The sequence below is a fragment of the Petromyzon marinus genome, chromosome 2, assembly GCF_048934315.1.
Source record: "Petromyzon marinus isolate PM22_M1 ecotype Great Lakes invasive population chromosome 2, UKy_Petmar_22M1.pri1.0, whole genome shotgun sequence".
Classification (NCBI taxonomy): domain Eukaryota; kingdom Metazoa; phylum Chordata; class Hyperoartia; order Petromyzontiformes; family Petromyzontidae; genus Petromyzon; species Petromyzon marinus.
In genome coordinates, this window is record NC_133668.1 from 15149140 (window position 1) to 15169170 (window position 20031).

Consider the following 20031-nt stretch of genomic DNA (forward strand, 5'->3'; position numbering starts at 1 on the left):
ACCGAGCGCAGCTATCTGCACTAACAAGATATCAATGTGAGGGCCGCCACACCGCCTGCACGTCAGGGGCCACACTAAAGGCCACCAGGGGCCGTCAGTGACCTGGGGGCCTTGCAATGAAGATCACTGGTCTAGCGCAGGGGTCCCCAACCCCCGGGCCGCGGACCGGTCCCGGTCCCGGTCCGTGGCCTGTTAGGAACCGGGCCGCACAGCAGCAGCAGGAGGTGAGAGCGGTGAGTCCGCGCGTGGCCCACCCCCATTATTTTATTATTCACCACTTCCGTCCGCGCCTCTTTCCCGCACCGCGCACTCGTCTCAGTCACCGTCTTGGTGTAGCCCACAAGCTAACCCCTAGGAGCCACAATGAGTAAGCCCACAAGCTCTAACCCCTAGGAGCCACAATGAGTAAGAAAAACGTCGCTGGAGAGCTTCTTTGAAAAGGGGGAAAGACCCAAAGATGACCCCCCTCCCCCCCCCGTCCGTGAAAAAATTGTCTTCCACGAAACCGGTCCCTGGTGCCAAAAAGGTTGGGGACCGCTGGTCTAGCGTATGGGTGGGGTCCCTCCGCAGAGTGCACGCACACACGAAACGGAATAATTGCTAGTTACCTTATATCCAGGGAAATCCCACTGGGTGTCAATACGTTTTCAGCAGGATTATACTTGACATGTTTGGCCAGCTTCCTTGAGTACGTCTGCACGTGAAGAAAGGATGTCCAAAATAAACCCATCGAAAGGAGGGATAATTATCATCACTCAAAATTAATCGAGATATGTTAGAGACCTTGCACTGCAGTACTGATCTCGCTCTCGTGCCTCACACAGACACATCACTGTCCCTGCTGGTGAGTATTCCAAGCACATCACCTCATTGCAATCCACGAACCACAACTTGCACGTCTCCGCATTGAAGGCATGCGCCAACCAAACCTGGGGCTGGCCACGGACCAGGCTCCCAGTGTCAACACAAAGGGTTGTAGGCCCTAACCATGGCCTGGACGGAAACCCCTTGGCCCTCGTGATCCGAGCCTGAACGCCCGCGTTTGCCTCCCTGTGGTTTCTCGTGAATGGAATGCATATTAAGTACTCGACAGATGCCAGCTCATTAAAATATTATTGGGTCCCCTCTGCTCCAAATGTTTGGACGCTGCCACTGCAAGCTGCTCGAGCTCACTGGGCAGACCGTGTCACCAATAATATAACACCGGCCCTGATGGGCCCTGATGGGAATGCGTTATTATATTATTGGTGATGGTACGGCCCATTTGGAAAGTATTATTGGTGATGGTACGGCCCATTTGGAAAGTATTATTGGTGATGGTACGGCCCATTTGGAAAGTATTATTGGTGATGGTACGGCCCATTTGGAAAGTATTATTGGTGATGGTACGGCCCATTTGGAAAGTGTAACGCCTTGAATAGCATGCGAGGGTCCCTTGGCGAACGACGCATCACAATTCACACAGCCGTCGCCGCTGCTTAGGTTAAAATATTGTATATTTCATAGAAAACTGATACATTATCTCTGCGTCAATGTGACATCAATAATATCCACGTGATTACCAACAGTATGAAAAGGTACAATACATGGCTACAAAATAATTGAAGCTACGAACAGTAAATTCTACATACAAACGGCTCTATTCATGTATCCTGTACATCTAAATAACTTAGATCTAAATACCACTTTACATCAATGAAATGACACGTCGTGTTTTAGTGACTGTTCTACAGCATAGCCTACGAACCAGCAACAGAACAAATATATATATATCATTGTTAACCCACGAGACACTTCACAGATAAGTGCTTATTTATCAAATCTAAAGGGATTTTTTTAGGTGCACGATGGTTAAAATACAGGTCACCAACACTACATCGTTTTGTGAATCTGGTCATAACATTAAACGTATGTGTGATTACGCAAATTCATAAACAACCGTTTTTGCATGAAAGATGACAGTAAACATAACCTCCCTTTGGAGAGCCCTAAACTTAACCACCTTGAACCTCACACCCAATATACCCCCCCTAATGCCACACTTTTTTTTGTACCTGGTAATGTCTCGACAGGGACAGTCTGTTCATTGTGAATGTTTCTTAAGCATAGGTAACATACTTTTTGGTTCTTTCGGTAAAGTCACGCAGGTATAAAATAAAATAAATCACGACGTTTCGGGCGTAACACCGATGAGGGCCGCTTGTGTTGCGCCCGAAACGTCGTGATTTATTTTATTTTATACATACGTGACTTTACCGAAAGTCACGAAAGCCTCAAATCAACATAGATAACAATTTGTAATTAAATGTGTCCAGAAAGTTTCACTGAATTTCAAGGCCCTTTCAGCGGCAGTCCTGACAAGGATATTTGGCCAATTTATTTTGTGTCATTTTGCACGTGGGTGCCCAGGAGATAATTCATGCGTGCACCTTGCACAGCACTAAAGCTGACGAGACAGGTCAGCAACTTAGCTGCTGTACTGTATCATACAGGCACCACACTAACACACATTTGATTGCTGCATGATCCACGAACCCGACCTTCAGATTGCTTTTAGCCATCGAACAAAGACGGGCACTGCTTCGCTTGCTTTCAGATGCGCTTCTGTGACCATCTGGAACGCTCTTCCCATATTAGGAAGCCACTGGAGCTATGCACTTTTAAATCTAGATTGAAAACTCATTTTTCTTTAGAACAGTTTTTTTGTTTATTTTTGTTGTCCTTCCCCTGCACCTCCAATTATCACGGTTGGCTACGTACGGTGCAAACTAAGTTCAACATACGTACGTACATGCTGTATTACAGGTGCGTGTCACCACACCAGGCGATTCCAGTTGGGTGCAATTTGTCTGAAATGTCCATCTCATCGCATTGGAGCTCGAGCCAATCGTGATAGGATAGTAAATCATGGCGGGCCTCCCATTCTCTTACCAAGAAGCATCCCTCACAGGAAGGCTTGGCCACTAACTCACAGCTGGAGTGTCCACACGCGTGGATTTATGCAAAGTACACCGGTGTGCCTTTAGGAGAGCATGGCATCGCAAGAGATAGCGTGGTTCAGCATAATTGCTCATTGCCATCGTCCGGGCAGATGTCTGGTGAATGCATGAACACAATGTCTTGTCCGACTTTAAGTCTTACGTTGAAACGATTACCAAACTGGTGGGCAAAAACCTCACTGCAGACGTGATCCCTGCACACTGTTTCTGTGAGCTCTGCAAAATTAAGGCAAGGTAAATGTTCAGCGACAGAGGCAGTTTCGCATGTGTGTACACGACACACATGTGCTTATGACGAAGAGCCCCTAATGAGTGTAATTGCAAGGTTATTTATTCCGAACACCTCCCACTGTGCACATACTGCACAGATTACAGCGCAAGTAATCTGTCAATACTCATTTGAGTGTGAACATACTACCAACTGTACTATGGCTGATCTTATTAACACAACACAGCGGATAATATAATAATGTGCATAATGAAACATTTTCGTCACACTACAAGAAAATGCACGACATTAATCACGTACTGTGCGGGATAAAAAAAAAACAATACTTGATGGTGTAAAGTGTTAGCACATATAGTTTACATTTTCCAGAAGCATGGCCTAAAGTTCTGTCATCATTACTCTCCTTGGTTTCACTGCTTTTGCTGCTCCAGTTCTTTGCCAGGACACCCTGTAATAAAAAAAAACAAGCAGCGAGGCAGAGAGTCGTTTATATATTGTTTATGGATAGAAACAACAAAAATACAATTAATGAATTTGAATTAAACGTAGCTGCTCTAGAGATGATCCTTATGGCGGTAACCCGAGGTACCAACTAATACAAAATGGCCGAGGCAATTAAATATTTTATGTCTGGGACACTATTTTAGTTTCCCAGGGGTGTTACTTAACTCCGCGACTGGGGTACCCAATCAATCCAACATCGGTGCCACACTCCGCGATGTGGAAACGCAGCGAGGACGATTACGCCGAAACCCCGAACGCCCGCGGCACGCACCCTAGTGGTGGTGGTGCATCATGGTGAGTACGGCTCGTCCAGATGGGTCGATAGCCGCATCGCCGACCATCAGCACAGACCAAAAGTGACTGCATCACGGACATTACGCGCAGTGCCGGGGTACTATGGTACCCCGGGGTTCCGCCATAAGGTTCAGATATCGAATAAACCTAATGTAGGTAGATTTTACAAAGGAATTATTTCGATAATCACTTTGGCTGCAAAGTACACCTAAAAAATAGAAAACATTAATTAATGATGCTGTATTGGTAGTGGTGCACAATCACGATGAACATAAACCGAACACGTTCCTCATTTCTTCTTTCGTACGGCTGCTGATGTAGATGCAGAGCATCAACTACAATTTCACATTCAGGTGGTCAAGCCCAGATAAATAAAATACAATGGGTGACATATCAGACAATAGCAACTGTGCTATAAAGAAGGGCCATTGTTTGAACATTTGCCTATTGTATGTTTCCTTTTAAGGCAGTTGCAATGAAAGTTTTTTTTAATTATATATAAATCAATCTTTAATTTATGTGCCAATATCGCCCTCAATAAAGTAGCCGTGAGTGCACATTAAAACGGAATGGGAACGGTACAGGGGTTTAGAGAAACAGCAATAAGCAAAGAAACCCATCACACCATTAGCGGCTAACACCAACTGAGCAAAGTAAAATGCAACCGCGCGCAACGAATAGCATGAGGAAGGTCAGTGGTAAAGACATGAAATAATAATAAGTAAATAAATATATTTCCTTTATTTATTTTTGTTTTTTATGGGAAGGCAAATCTGAATAGAGGTGTCCTGCACAGACCACGCAATTGAATTTGAAAAATCAGAAAACTATATATACAGGAATACATCATTGAACTTAAATACAGTTTCCCCCCCCCCCCCCCCGGAGGATTCTGCATTAACATGTATGGTCAATTCCTCACTGAGTACTCCACTGATTTGTGACGGATGTGATGCCACCACGTGTTTGCGCTGTGCCACTGGGCAGTTGTTTGCCACTGACCCGTCGCTGGCGATGGTGGATCCGTCGCGGGGCTCGGCGAGGTCTGTGGAGAGCGGTCCACCAGCATCCGAAATCCCACAGAGTCGCAATGAGGGTAGCACTCCCAAATTGTCGCCTTCACCTTCCACCTGCAGGGCAAAGTGGAGGCGACAACACCTTTGTTTTGTAAATGTACACATCTATTGCAGTTGTCGGTCATATTCATATTGAGTTGTCTGTCATCTGGGCACATCAACAGCCAGGTGTTCAACAGTTCAGGTGATTTCAGTGCAGTTTTAAAACAGTGCTGGTATCAACCGTCATGCATATGTGACATTTATGCTGCGTTCACTATTCCTACAATTCCCTGAAGGTGGCACTATATAAATAGCAAATCAATACTGGGTTCATGATACAGCATGTGCGGAAGCTGTGTGCGTGGAAAGTCAGTTATATGGGTGCACGTAACACGTCCCTTAAACGCAAGCAATGTATTCAGAAGCACACCTTCGTTTAGTCATTGGGGGATTGCGCTGCCCCCTGTGCGATCTGCCCCACGTGATGCTTACGTTAGTTACAGGCGGACAATCAGTGCTGGGAGCGAGTCGGCAGGCTGGAGTTTCAGACAGCTCGCCGGGGCTGTATTCGTAGCCGGGAAAGTGAAACGGCCGAGACTCGGTGGTGGCGTAGAGCATCCCGTATCTTTCCGCATTAGCCGCAGGAAAGCTCGTACCAGGGTGATCCTTGCGCGTGGTGACTAAATCTCCGCCGAATTCTGGTGCCTCACTCGGCACAGCAGCCTTTTGATGCGAGACAGGACCGGTGGCTTTCTGGCTGGATTGGTGCCCAGCACATGGCATCTTCAAGGGAACTGTCATGCAGTGACTGTGTTCGATCCTGCTTTTAGAGGGTGGCGCAGCAGAGAGCTGCTTCAAGGTGCAATGCTGCACTGGCGTCTTGAAGCCCTCGTCCAACCTGCCGGCCATCTTCCCAGTTGCAATCACAAAGTCGGTGCCCTTTGAGAAGTCTCTCGTACACAGGCGATGCTCACCCTCACTCTCGGCACCTGCAGGTTCACAGGAGCGAGCAGCATTGTCCACAGAGTCCAGCTTAATTGTTGGAGAAACATCTGGCTCTTTCAAACGTGAAGCGCCAGGCTGGCTAGGAAGCACGTGTTTGCTGGCGCAGCTCTTTGCTGAATAAGACGGTTCGGGAAACGCAGCCGGTGAAGCACCGAGGGGGCAGCTGGCGTCTTGTGCAGGCACCACGCTCTGCCGTTCCGTGCGTGGCCGCTCCAGCTCCACACGGCTGCGCGCACAACCGCACAAACCACGCAAAACGCCTCGTTAGCACGGTCCCTGGATCCCTTAAAAAAAGTAATACATCGCAGCGGGCAAGCCTGCACATCTAAAAGCCGTTTCCGTGCAAAGGGAATAGTTCATAATACTTTGTAAAAAGCGACAATTGGCCCAATTTACAAACATCGCTCGGCGCAAATGTTGGCGGTTCCCGACCTTGGGCATTGTCATCAGCTGCTACACTGGGGCCGTCTGCTCAGGAGGGGCCGTCTGCTCAGGAGCAGCCGGCAGCCGGGATCCGTGCAGCCCCCCTTTCTGCACTCCCGCTTCTCGGTGTAACGAGGGCAGGTCTCCAGGAACAGCTGCCTGCCCCCCCCCCCCCTTTCCTCAAGCCGTCAGCTGTGACCTCCAATAATAAATTGTAGTATCTCTTCCCAGTTGTGATTGCTCCACATCAGCCTCCCTCCGCCTGTCAGTAATGGCCGTCCCTCCTGCGCACGTTTTAGATGTGAAATGTTTACATACTTAAAAAATATATATATAACATTATCCATTACGTGTGTACGTTCAACTTCTTTCGCACCGTACGTAGACAACCGTGCTAATCGGAGGTGCGAGATCGTTATAGTTATACGTATATCAACACATTTTTTTTTATGTTGGCACGTGTGTGTTTTGGTTTCTTGGTCGTTTTTATTTCATACCCTGCTTTCATGCCTCTAGCTTCATTTAATTGTTTTTTTTTCCTCTAAAATTTAAAAGGCAAGCACCACAATGAACTCTGAACCTGGTTATTGAATTTCACATACCGACCTGTTTACATCGGGAATCACGTGTTGAACTCTGCGCCAAAAATAATGCTTGTGATTAGTGCGGGCAGTGCGTGTTCGTGTTTGCAGTGCGTGTGTGTGCCTTCGTCTTTAAAAAAAAACAGATTGTATTGTGCCATTTAAGTGTTTAATACTGGGTGGGGCTGCGTGGGACAAGCGCTGGGTGTGGCAGGTAATACATCAACTAATCTTGCCCTGGGCTCTGATAACTGTTGTTAAGGTTCCGTCCGAAGTCGAAGTTTTTCTTTATGCTGTTATTCTCGTTCCCATCATTAGACAATGAGCGCTGAAGTGGAAGATCTGGTTTAGAAGCCGTGTGTTGTGATGACCACATTCAATTTATTCGTACCGTAGTAGTAATAATAATACTGCAGCGAAGCCTCACTCATCACGAAGCCGCAATAGAATGCTTGGCGCCCAAAGCACATTTAAAGGAATGCTTGCAAATCCAAGCAAATAAATTATCCACCTACCTGCTATACTCCCATATACTGGACAAGTTACATCCCTGCAATTTTAGAATCTCAAGCAGATGCTGAAATGTGTGATCACATTCAAGTGCCTTGACGACGGTCAGGTGGCTGTCTCATTGTTCCCGGGCACACATCAAGTGTTTCATCCTTCAAGAGCTGCATATGTCGGTGTTCAGTATTCGCGAGGCTCCAAGCAACTGCCACTAACCGTAATTATACTTCGCCCGGGTGGCACTCGCGCACACACAATATGACAAAAGTCTCATCCGCGCGTTTCACCCAGGGGACGGCGTCCACAACAAAACAAACACGCGCGCAGCCAGAGAGGTGCGCGTCTCGTACCGCACGCCGTCCGCATGGCTGAGCAGCGCGGGGTGGCGCGCCTGTATGGCTGGAGGCAAGAGTGCGCTCAGCACTGACGGGGGAGGGCCACACGTGGGGCTCTCCTCGGGAACCGTGGGATTCGTGGTGCGGCCAGACAGAGCCTTGGTCTCCTGCGATGACACCACACACACACACGCGCGCGCGCGCGCGCGCGTCACGGGGAATTATATTATTTTGAGTATACAGTAAACCCTTGTTAATTAGACATATGGGGCTCTGGCCTTGCCGAATTTTCCAATATTCCGAATTATGTACAATGGTACACCCCAGTGCCCCCTGCCCCAATGGAAATGTTTTTTTTCCAAATTTGTTTTCTAAACTCTTCACACACCATACGAATTGACGCACCTGCATCAAATCTATCCAAAACTTTGCATTTGTCTCGCAGACTAAGGGACGTATACTGCAGTCCCTTTCTACTACTTCTTGATGTAGGTGTAGACGACATCTCTTCGAGGGTTGGCTTGCACAGAGTGCATAAACAAGGTAAAGTCCAAAGCAACAGGCTTGTACTGACGCTCGCCGCCACGAGACTGAATCATTGTTTTGGTCGTGGTGCGCGGCGTCGCTCCATGTGTATGACAATATTTGACCATTAGGTACGGTAATTCGGGCAATGGAAAATTACTAATGCTGTATATATGCCGAAAGCGCAGCCGTGCCGAAATCATCCCCAATTATGAATGATCAAATACCGAAATAACGAGGTTTTACTGTATATATGTTTTTAAATCCCAAATGGTGTTCCACTCGAACTTACATAGATATTGAGGTGTGGGGGGGCTTTTGATGACCTGTTTACAGCCTTGAACCAGTGATGGAAACTCTACCACTGGCAGAATTTCCATCAGACAACCACTCCTGACTCCCTACAGAGTGGGATTTAAAGCTTTCGTGACTGCAAGGATTCATCTTCTTGGTTCTTTTGGTAAAGTCACGTAGAATGGAAATAAAATAATAAAACATGATAAAATAACATTCTCACGACGTTTCGGCCACAACACAAGTAGCCTTCTTCAGGTGAAGGAACAGAACTGTCGGGACGACAGCGCTTCAATGAACGCTGCTAAGATTCGCAGCGTCTTTTAAGCTAGGTGGGAGAAGTAAAGGAGTTTACGTATCAAACAGGAGAATTTAGCATTGAAATAGCTGTGTTAAAGTGTTGGATCAGCAGGGTGTTAAAGTCAGAAATTAGCATGTAACTGGGAGATTAGCATGATGTTAATGTGAGGGATTAGCATGTAACTGCTCACGGAAATAGCTATGTTAAAGTCAAAGTTTACATATCAACAGGGGCATTTAGTATATGGACGCTAAAGGACTGCAACTACCCAACTATCATACAATAAACCGATGTGAAAAAACTAAGTATAAACTACATCAATATATAAATGTACTCAATATATTCTTCAATAAGTTGAGCTATTAACATAAAGTAACTGGGTATACACTACACTATATAATGAATACCATATAGTAAACTAATAAAAAAACTAAAATATAAACTACATCAATGTTATCAATAAACTCTATATACTCTCCAATCAGCTGAGCTACTAAGAATAAGTCGTTATACATTACAATGCCAAATGGCGAAAAAAATGGGTGGCGGTTTTTTCTTTTCAACGTTAGCACCACGGAAAGCGACGAGCTTTGTTCAGACGGACGAGTCCATCTATGCTCGGAACGGAGGAGGGGGGAGAAACAGCCATGATGCGCTGATCTGTCCTGTGTTTCGTTACAACCATGTTATAAACTAGACTACTATACATTGCAATGTTATACCTTCCAATCTAAACTACATTGTATAATATCGTATACACAGCCTAACATTATGCATTATATTGATATGTCTCCAACTAAACTTTTTTCTACATTACACGACTATACACCGTAATATACACTGCCATAGACAAACCCACCCTTGAATTGTACAATGCGTTACTATACATTGACCTATACTTTAGACTAAAATATTAGACTTGTAATATTACACTATGTATTATTATACCAACCCTACTGTATACCACACTGCTGTATATTCACTATACAATTATGATACTATATCTTGCTTTATGAATAATGTTAAACATTACACTTATACTATTTATTATTATACAACATGCTATAAACCATACCATTGACCGTCGTGTGAAAGGTGTTAAGAGGCAGTGCCAGCGAATGGACTGCGGTCTGAAAGTCACCGTAAAATACAATGAATTAAGAACCGAAATGGTTTATAACGTCTTTCCAATGGTTACTAAGCCAGAATCCATCTTCTCGGTTGAAATTGTCTCTGTGTTTGTATATGTGGATGGCCTCATGAACGAATCTCTCATGGTAGCCGGATGGCTTGCAGAGAACCTCCGTCTTGGAGAAGTCAATGTCATGTGAGCCCACTGCATTATGACAGTGATCTGCCACGGCCGAGGTGTTCGTCCTACCGTGTTTCAAGTCTGCTTTATGTTCACGGATGCGGTCCGAGATATGTCGTTTGGTTTCTCCAATGTAGCTGCTACCACAGAGGCAACTTAGTTTGTAGACGCCCGGGTACTGTATGTCTGGAACCAGATCTTTTACAGACGGAACCAGATCACGGATTTTATGTACTGTGTTGAAACGGACCTGGATCTTGTGTTTATTCAGGATTTTGGAGATCTTTTTTGTGACCCCTGCAATGTAGGGTAAGGTGATGGTTTTGAATGGCTCCTCAAGAGGATCCTTCTTCATGGTTAATAGCTCAACTTATTGAAGAATATATTGAGTACATTTATTATATTGATGTAGTTTATACTTAGTTTTTTTCACATCGGTTTACTGTATGATAGTTGGGTAGTTGCAGTCCTTCAGCGTCCATATACTAAATGCCCCTGTTGATATGTAAACTTTGACTTTAACATAGTTATTTCCGTGACCAGTTACATGCTAATCCCTCACATTAACATCATGTGAATCTCCCAGTTACATGCTAATTTCTGACTTTAACACCCTGCTGATCCAACACTTTAACATAGCTATTTCAATGCTAAATTCTCCTGTTTGATATTTAAACTCCTTTATCAAGGCGCTTTACTTCTCCCATCTAGCTTAAAAGACGCTGCGAATCTTAGCAGCGTTCATTGAAGCACTGTCGTCCCGACAGTTCTGTTCCTTCACCTGAAGAAGGCTACTTGTGTTGTGGCCGAAACGTCGTGATAATTTTATTTTATCATGTTTTATTATTTTATTCCATTCTAAGTGACTTTACCGAACGAACCAAGAAGAGTGGTACTTATTTTATAATCCATGGACGGAGAAACGGCTGAATCACTGCCACCGACAAGGGATCGGAAATTGGCAACGTCCAAAATGTGAAAGCATTGGACGGTGACAAATGGAAGGTTTCTAGTTGCTCCTGTAACCACTGTGCCACCCAATCAGGTATTATAGTGATAATGGTTGCTCTGTTTAATCAGAAATGTATGAGTAAGTCTACAGACTACTTGGAAATCTCTGACGAATTCGTTTTTTTTTTCAAGTTATTTTTACGTTAGGGTGTGGTGAGGAAATACCCATGAATACAAGGAGATAATAATATAATAATCCATACGGATGGGTCAGCCGACGACTCATCACACACAGGTCATGATGTCACTGCCGAGACTCAGCTTTGTAAACAACTCTGGCATTCCCCACGGGGAGGTAGAATGTCCACCGGGCCATACGCGCTCTGCGCCTATAACAAAGACAAAGATCCCCCCCCCGTGTAGCCTTAACAGACTGTTGGGGCAAGTGCTGTTAGCGAGCACCTATAAAGGCCGGCACGGCACACGAGGGGGTGGGTCGCCAACACCACGCCCGGCCGCCTTTGTCTCCCAAGTGACGATGTTTACACACCGCTCCAGGTACTCATTTGAGGCTGATTCGCCTTCGGGGAGGCCCTGGACCGGTGCAGATAATCGTCACTGGTGTTGGCCGTGAGCGGCAATCGAACCCAGGTTGCCAGGTTCATAGCGCAGCGCGCTAACCGCTACACGACCGCCTATAACGCCACGTGTGTGACCCACACACGTGGAAGAGCTCTACCAGTGAAAGCCACGCATGGAACTGTGAAGGAAGTACAGCTCTGCGGAGAAATATCGCGAGAGATGCTGCAATTACAGATGACAAAATCTCATTGGCAAATGCAATTAATGTAACTATTGGAAGTACAAACTCCGGGGGCCTGTTTTGGTGTGGTGCACTTGTTATACTGTCAGCGTGGCCTGGCTCTGCCCCCGGCCACGCCCCCCTTCTGGAACCTACTAGCGGGTTCTCGATGTGCCCCTTCCATAACCTTTCCCCTACATCCCTCTGTGGTCTATCACGTGACCTGCTGTCAGTCAGGGCTGCTGTAAGCTGCAGATCCCCTTCCCTGCCAGCAGCCAGCGATATTCTGCCACGTGACCGATTCTATGTCACTACACGTGCTGAGGGCTGAAACATCTCAAAACCTTCGCCCATTTCTACCTCATTTCAGTCAGAAATCAGAGCTTAATAATGGCAAAGCGTAATGTCCCATCAGACTATGACCAACAATACATTTAAAACACAATGTTAGTCAACCATTAAAACACACCTCAACTTGCAAAACTGCAAAAACAACTCTGTCCGTCTTTAAATACACCAATGTAAAATGTATGATATAAGCCCAAACCACAGTCATGTCGATGGAATTGTGCTTTTCTTGCTGCTGTGCTATTTTCTGTCGGTAATGCAAGGCACGTATATATCAAGGGTCATACTTGCTCATAATTAAGCAAAGTGTGCTGGTGTTACCATGCCTACCAAATCATAACATCTAGAGATGGGACGTTCACAATGGTCCTGCAGGGTAAATACAGATGGCTCTGCAGCTTCTGTGCCAGAGCTAATGCTAAAAGCACACATGACGAGTCATAGAGAGCATACAGCCAGATATACCAGAATAGGTTTGACCCTTTTTGATAATAAAACAGTTGCGTTAAGATGTGAAAACACCAAACAGAAACCTTTCGCAAGGAATCCTGTCTGCATTAACCACACGTACTTGTGGTGAACATACAAACAAAAACATGCTCTGATAATATGCACTGTCTTTGAAACTGATTGGTCCGCTCACATTTACACGGGTGCAAATCCTTAAATAGGCAATTTATTTAAATACAATACCAACATGACTACCATCTAATTTACCCATACATCCCCCTCTAGCCGTAAGCGTATCACCTTTATCGAGTTATGCCACTGTGCGAGACATGTACCGACGCAAACACACGTCACTCAGTGTGTTGCCTATCGAAAGTATTTATTCAGGAACAAAGCCCTTGGAATTTTAGATGCCCCCCACAGCACTTATGTGCACTGTACTGGGGACACAAAACTTCACATGGTTCCCACTAGGTCTCTGTTAATGGCCCAAACACCTGGAATGTCATCGCTTGAACAAAACAATGTCGTTGGTTCATATTCTTGGTTCTTTCGGTAAAGTAACGTAGAAGGGAAAGAACCAAGAATATGAATCCCTGCAGTCACGAAAGCTTTAAATCAAAATTTAATGGCGTTGGTTATTCTCCCATCTAAATCACAATGGCATGCTAAACTGCAACTGTAGTTCACATATACAGTATCCTTGTTTGTTTACATATAAATACAATCGTCACCCTATGCTGAACGTTTCTGTAACTTCACTGCAATTGTAATATGATCCGTTTGAAAATAATCTGCCTGAACCGACTTGTGAGATAGATAATCTATTATTTAACAGTGACTTACATCTGTGCTGTACTTTAGATTTTCTCTGATTTCTCTTTGCTTCATTGCTGTAAATTGTTCATTGTTTTGCTTTACTAATTTTCGTGAAGCAGATCACTCTTGAAATGAGACGTCTCTCGAGCCCTCACGTGGTTACGCAACGTAAATTTGACGAAACTTGACCAGTCTATTGCGCTTTGTCTGTATTAGACCTTAAGCGACTGGCATTAAAGTGCATGCTCCCACTCCGACTTTAAAACTGCGAGAGTTTTATTTTTCAACAAACTGGTAATATATTCTAACAAAAAAAAAACTGTGAACTTCACAAATAATCCTGACACATTTGATCACCTTCAATCAAGGCTGCTTCATAATTGCAAAAGCAGAAACTGCCATGCCAGCAGCAATCTATGCATAGGAAGGCATAGCCTTAACAGACTATTGGGGCAAGTGCTGTTAGCGAGTACCTACGAAGGCCACTACGGCACACGAGGGGGTGGGTGACCAGCACCACGCCCGGCCGCCTTTGTCTCCCCAGTGGCGATGTTTACTACACACTGCACCGGGTACTCATTTCAAGCTGAGTCGACCTAGGGGAGGCCGAAGTGACCGTTTCAAATTACCGTCACTGGTGGTTGCTGTGAGCGGGAATGAAACCCGGGTGGCCGAGTTAATGGTTCAGTGCGCAAACCCCTACACGTAAATAAGACAAAGATCCCCCCCCTATAGCCTTAACAAACTGTTGGGGCCAAGTGCTGTTAGCGAGCAGCACCCTGTGAAGGGGCCGGCAGGGTGCAATAAGGAGGTGGCCAAGCACCGCCATATAGTCACAATCAACAGGCACCACGTACCATTTTTTTAAGGCCCTCGCACAGAAATTCACGGCTCATTGCACGCGCAATCAGCAAAACCGGGCGAGCAGGCAGCGGAGGAGCTATCAAAGCAGGCGGGGTGGCGGGGGGAGGGGAGAGTCTCCGACACGTCAAAGCGCAGCACTCTCTCCTGTTCGACGGCGATATATACACGAGGCCAAGATGAAAGTGATAATTGCATTGCCCGTCAACACGTGTACAAAACACCGCGCACCGTGATGAACGGGCCTTTAGCAAAAAATTTTCTCTCCCAAAACAGGATTGAGCACAGCAAAAAAGAAAGCGCAGTGTCGTTTTCAAAAGCTGCCAAGGGCGCAATGATGGCGACGGTGTGAATGGGGGGCCCCCCAGCAGTTTGCGAAAGTAAAGACACAAAAAAAAACAACAACAAGAACACTGCCGGCAAGTTGGGTGTGATTACAGTGCGCTCTCCAGACAGACTGTATGTACAAAAGGGAAACGAAAGAGAGACAGAAACTGGAGTACAATGAACCGCCGGAGGCAGTTTCGCAGTGCTCAGTGACCGTGCAAACGGGAGCACTTCGCGTGACCAGGTGCCTCTCATCAGAGGGCACATAGTCGCAGCGCCACCTCAACGACGTTGCTATCAACGCCGTGCTATTCATTGGTAAATATTTGTAAAAAAAAAATCTTACTTCCTCCAAATGTTCAGGGAGCTAACGAATGCTGATCCACGTTTCAAAAAAAATGAACATAGAAACTCGTTGCGAACTGGCTTCGGCGTGGGAACGTGGAATGAGCGCGCTAACCACGGGAATGTTGGCGTTGTTCACCGCTGCCTTGGGTGCCTCTTTCTCAGCCTTCATTGCCAGGGGAGATGAGGCTGTAACACAGATACCCGGTGTGTCAGTGCACGAGTTCAACATCGTTAAGCGCAGCATGGATTTCTAACCAGCAGTTCGTAGTGCCATACATCTCATCGGCGGCGATCGTGTAGGCCTATATAAAACTAAAAAAAAAATGTTAATTCACGTCGTAGTGCGGAAAATTAATAGCAACATAGATACTCTGAAAATACGTCTGCTTCACATATCTGTCTCTCTCCGCGTAAAAAAAAATAATAGATTCCACACAACCCATCGGCCTCCATGGCCTTCTGTGAGTGAATCATTTCACCAGCATTGATTCAGTCCAAGCAAACGTAGGACCGCGTTCGACTCCGAGTCCCTCACCATCAGGGTCAGATTTGCTCAAATCAATGCTGGTGAACTGCCACATGTTATAGACAAGGACCCCTCTTTATTTCAGATATAAGTCACATTTCTTAATATAATAACCAAGACGATTGAACGGCGGCACCAAAGTATGCATTTATAATTCTTGTTGCCATTATATATAAAAAAAAAATCAGTTGCTAATCTCAGCAACACGACGTACGCAGGAAGAATATTTTACAATGTACAGTTTGGTAAAACCGCCACCAGGCAAGGCACTCTGGATATTGGCTCAACAGGCATTTATATAATAACAAGAAGGTTACGTTTCAGTTTCAACAACTGCACACGCGCGAGTAAAACAATACGGCACACACACTGACAACACAAAACTGAACACGCATCGTTAGCCGCCAACACGTTGACTCCTTCGTCTTTCACATTCAAGACATGTTTTTCTTCAACCAATTTACATTTTGGTATCAACACACACACACGAATATATTACACACAGATGAGTTGGATATAAAATTCAAACATTTGGAACGGGCTCAAAATACGGTTAATTGTGAAAATGTAACTGCAGGATTGGCGAGAGTGCTGGGGTTGGTGGGGCACACAAAGTCTCAAGTTCCTCTCTGGTCAAGCGTCAACTGCTTCCAGGGCGTGTGAACAGTGAACACAAAAGAAGAAGGAGCAGCAGCAGCAGTAGTCTTCTTCACCTGGCCTGGAGTCGCTCCCTCGCTCACCATTGTTACCGACATGTGATCCAGCGTGCATGTGATCCAGCGTGCATGTGATCCAGCGTGCATGTGATCCAGCGTGCATGTGATCCAGCGTGCATGTGATCCAGCGTGCGTCACAAACCCCATCACCGTTAAATAAAACGCAGGGGAGATAACCTGTCACGGACTGCGAACGGTAAAATAATCAACTACAACGGTGCATAGTTTCTGTATAGTTTTGCCGTACAATACTAAACGGGGCTCCACACGGTGCTCGTTGATGGCTCTTGACTCAAACATCAGGCAGCCAAACCGGATTTGTTGAACTGGTCCCAATATCGTTTATGAGACTCAAAGTAAAAAAAAACTAAAATTTGTCCAGTTTTCTGCTTGAATAAATGCTGCTAGAAAACATTGTTCTATAAAGCCGACTATGCACCAAATATATATGTTTTATATATTATACATTTTAGTGTAGTAGCACATGGGGCAACGCCATCTGCTCACTTTGAGAACCCAGTTTAAATCACAGATGGCTGCCTTGATTTGAACCGATCATCTCGGCCATGCAAGCAAGGTGCTCCAACGCAGTTGCCTGGGCCCAGCAGTTTAAAATAGATTTGGCTTGCGGTATATTTTTGTGGAATTGTAACCCATGTTCTTCGGCACGATGTCTAACGATTCTTCAGATCCCGAAGGTCCTAAGCTCACGGTGCAACATTTTTTGACAGCATGCCGAAAAAGCACGCGGTACAACCCCTAACAAACGTCGGACAGCGATGTATGTTCAACTTATTTCACACCGTGCGTAGCCAACCCTGACAGTGCAAGATGCTCAGATGCAACACGCCTGCCAACGCCTGTGTACCTTTGCTTCCCTGGCTCGCGTGCAGCTGGGCGCCTCCCGTGGGCGACACGGAGTGCCCCGGCGCAACGGCGCCCGTGTCCACGGCCGGGCCAATTCTCGCTGCCGACGCCACCCCCGTCGCAGTGGGCACCTCCGGCGAGGGGCACGGCGGCACACGCCTGTAAGCAAGCACGTGGACAAGCAGCCCTCATCCACTGCTGGCCACACAGCTGCACGGCACTTGCAGCGCGGCAGTGCACGCCCCCCCCATGTACACAGCAGACGCAGTTGCTTAAACAGGTCGAGGACTGTTGCCGAGTGAGAACAAAGCCAGTGTGGTTCTTTCTCACAGACACAAAAAAGGGGTTCAACTGAAAGATGTAGACGGACTCCAGGCTGTAAGACGTGGCAATGGAGGCATCGTCATGGGTTCTCAAGTATTCAGTGCAATGATAGCCACCATGAATGTATTTGCACGATAAAAAGGAATGCGGCTGTTTCTAGTCTGTGGATTACTTATAGGTACAATTCGTAGTCTCGCGGTACTATTAAAAATATTCCAACATTTCCAAAAATTGCCCATCTTGAGTGGAACGGAGGGCAATTACCCAAAATATTGGCATTTCATTTCTAAATACAATGAATGATGGCAGTTTAATTAACCAGACATTCGGCATCAATCCTCACACTTTAGCCATCTGCACGCACAACTGTCCCATTGCTGTGGTCACAGCTGGTGCTGATCATGTTAAACTTTCCAAAGGCACTCCACCCTGCTCTTATCTGATTTCATCGTCTTGACCCGAATTCACCTTCAGTAACTGCCCAAGGTATAAATATTGTTTTAAAATTGTGCCCTTCATCGATGATTTAGTTTTGTAAGCAACCTTGCCGTACATTACTTTGTTTTGCTCACATTTCTATTAAGTTCAACTTGGCCATCTTCTCCGAGGTTCTTCAATAATACCTTGCAATACATTTTCACCGCTTGCTAAACAACAAATCTGAGATGGCTATATTTTTCTCAATGTACTTTAAGTCTGTATTTGTCCAAGCTAATGATGCTGTAAATTACCTTTGTGAGAGCATCTCTCCTTGCCCGACTCCTATTCTGGATTGTACTCAAGGTAGCAATGTGTAAAAAGAGCTTGAGTTTCCACCGTTTCAAATGCATTTTCATGATTGACAAAAGCTGGATGATGGTGTTTTATATTTTATTCGTATCTATTATTTCATTAAATCGTATGTGGTCAACGATGGAAAGAAAAAAAAATCTTTCCTAAATCTATCCTTGCTCACGTGATTGATTGCCCTCGCAAATCCACAAAATTTGTTTCCTCAGATCTTTGTGAGCAATGTATAAACATGTGATGGGCGGCTGATGAGCATGTAAATTAGTTGTCTTCCGTTTTTGAAAATCATTCTTGCAGCATCATTTCATAATTGAGGTACAGCATTTAATTTCCTTGTAAACATTGATTAAATAGGTCTGCTAATTGTAGCAATTCGATGAATTACCACAATTTAGAGTCGCGATTTAAAAACAAATGATTCCTCTTTTTAAAATAATGTGACTGGTTGCACCTCCAGTGATTGCAGGTGATGTGAACCCATTACACACAATGTACACAAGCCGAAAATCATCTATTCTCACCCACACGATTCAAATACACGAGCTTCAAAACGGATATGAATCGGCGAATGAATGCATCGATCCACCATTACAAAACACATTGACCAAATGATGAACACAACCGAGAAACATATAACCTTTTCCTAGAACAAGACAGACTTTCATTGTTTATTACCTAAAAGCAAATGACATTTCCAAGGCCACACACGTACAAGCAATCTTCAATCATTCACGATGTACAGAAAATAAAGACTTTTCAAAGGATTGTGTTTTAATGCAGCATTTATAAACACACAAGATGAGGCTCTGCGTTTCCAGATACGTTGACATAAGTTGCTGAATGAGACACTTTTAAAACAAAGCTATTTTGTCAAGCTAAATGTGATTTCAGAAGGCATTTAACACACAAACATTGCAACATTCAATTCCACTTCAGCTAACCGTCACCTGCTCCGTGAAACGTCTAGCCGTCACACAGCACCGTTGAGGACTGAGTAAGCGCCCCGGCCATGGCTTTCTTTACAGTAGTGGCCCTGAAACGACGATCTCAGGACACGGTATTCTAAAGTCCCACGGTAAACATTCAAGTGTCTACGTCATAAGCTTATTCTAGCCTATTCTATTCAAGTACGGGTAAAATATAGTTTGAACTAGGTTTGATATTTTCAGTTTTTCACGTGTAGAATTTTGTTTCCTAGTGTAAAAAAAACAAAAAATCTTCACAATAAGCACAAATTTTATGTTTTGAACAAACCATCGGCCACGAATTTCCACCAAAACAATGCTGCCATGTATATGCTGCACATTTGTTTATTGTGCTAAATGTAGCTTCAGCTGGCTACGAACTTTTTTTTATTGTTTAACTTTTACACATGGCCATCCAATGTCCAAAAGGACCCTTCAGTCGCTGACACTAGCGTGGAAAAGAAATGGCGTTGTGGCCCGAGTGACAAGTCAGTGAACTGGAGAGCTCGGCCAAACATATTTCAAGCAACCAGCAATCCACCCTGCATCTGGGTAATCCTGGTGCTACACA

At 45.1% G+C, this 20031-nt stretch overlaps 1 protein-coding gene across 2 annotated transcripts in view; it reads right to left on the minus strand.

Annotated features, from left to right (window-relative positions):
* Positions 1-1478: 1478 nt before the first annotated feature.
* The window catches only part of LOC116946485 (band 4.1-like protein 5), a 37350-nt gene continuing 18797 nt past the window's right edge, over positions 1479-20031 (minus strand). Inside the window, exons 16-21 of one of the 2 annotated variants that reach the window (XM_032961417.2) lie at positions 17384-17541; positions 15386-15459; positions 7951-8102; positions 5577-6315; positions 5029-5156; positions 1479-3676 (exon numbers count right to left, since the gene is read on the minus strand). In XM_032961417.2, coding sequence (XP_032817308.2) covers positions 3607-3676; positions 5029-5156; positions 5577-6315; positions 7951-8102; positions 15386-15459; positions 17384-17541 — 1321 coding nt within the window. In that variant the 3' untranslated portion in view covers positions 1479-3606. Of the gene's footprint in view, positions 3677-5028; positions 5157-5576; positions 6316-7950; positions 8103-15385; positions 15460-17383; positions 17542-20031 lie in introns of those variants that run through there. The other variant, XM_032961427.2, reaches the window with a different exon arrangement.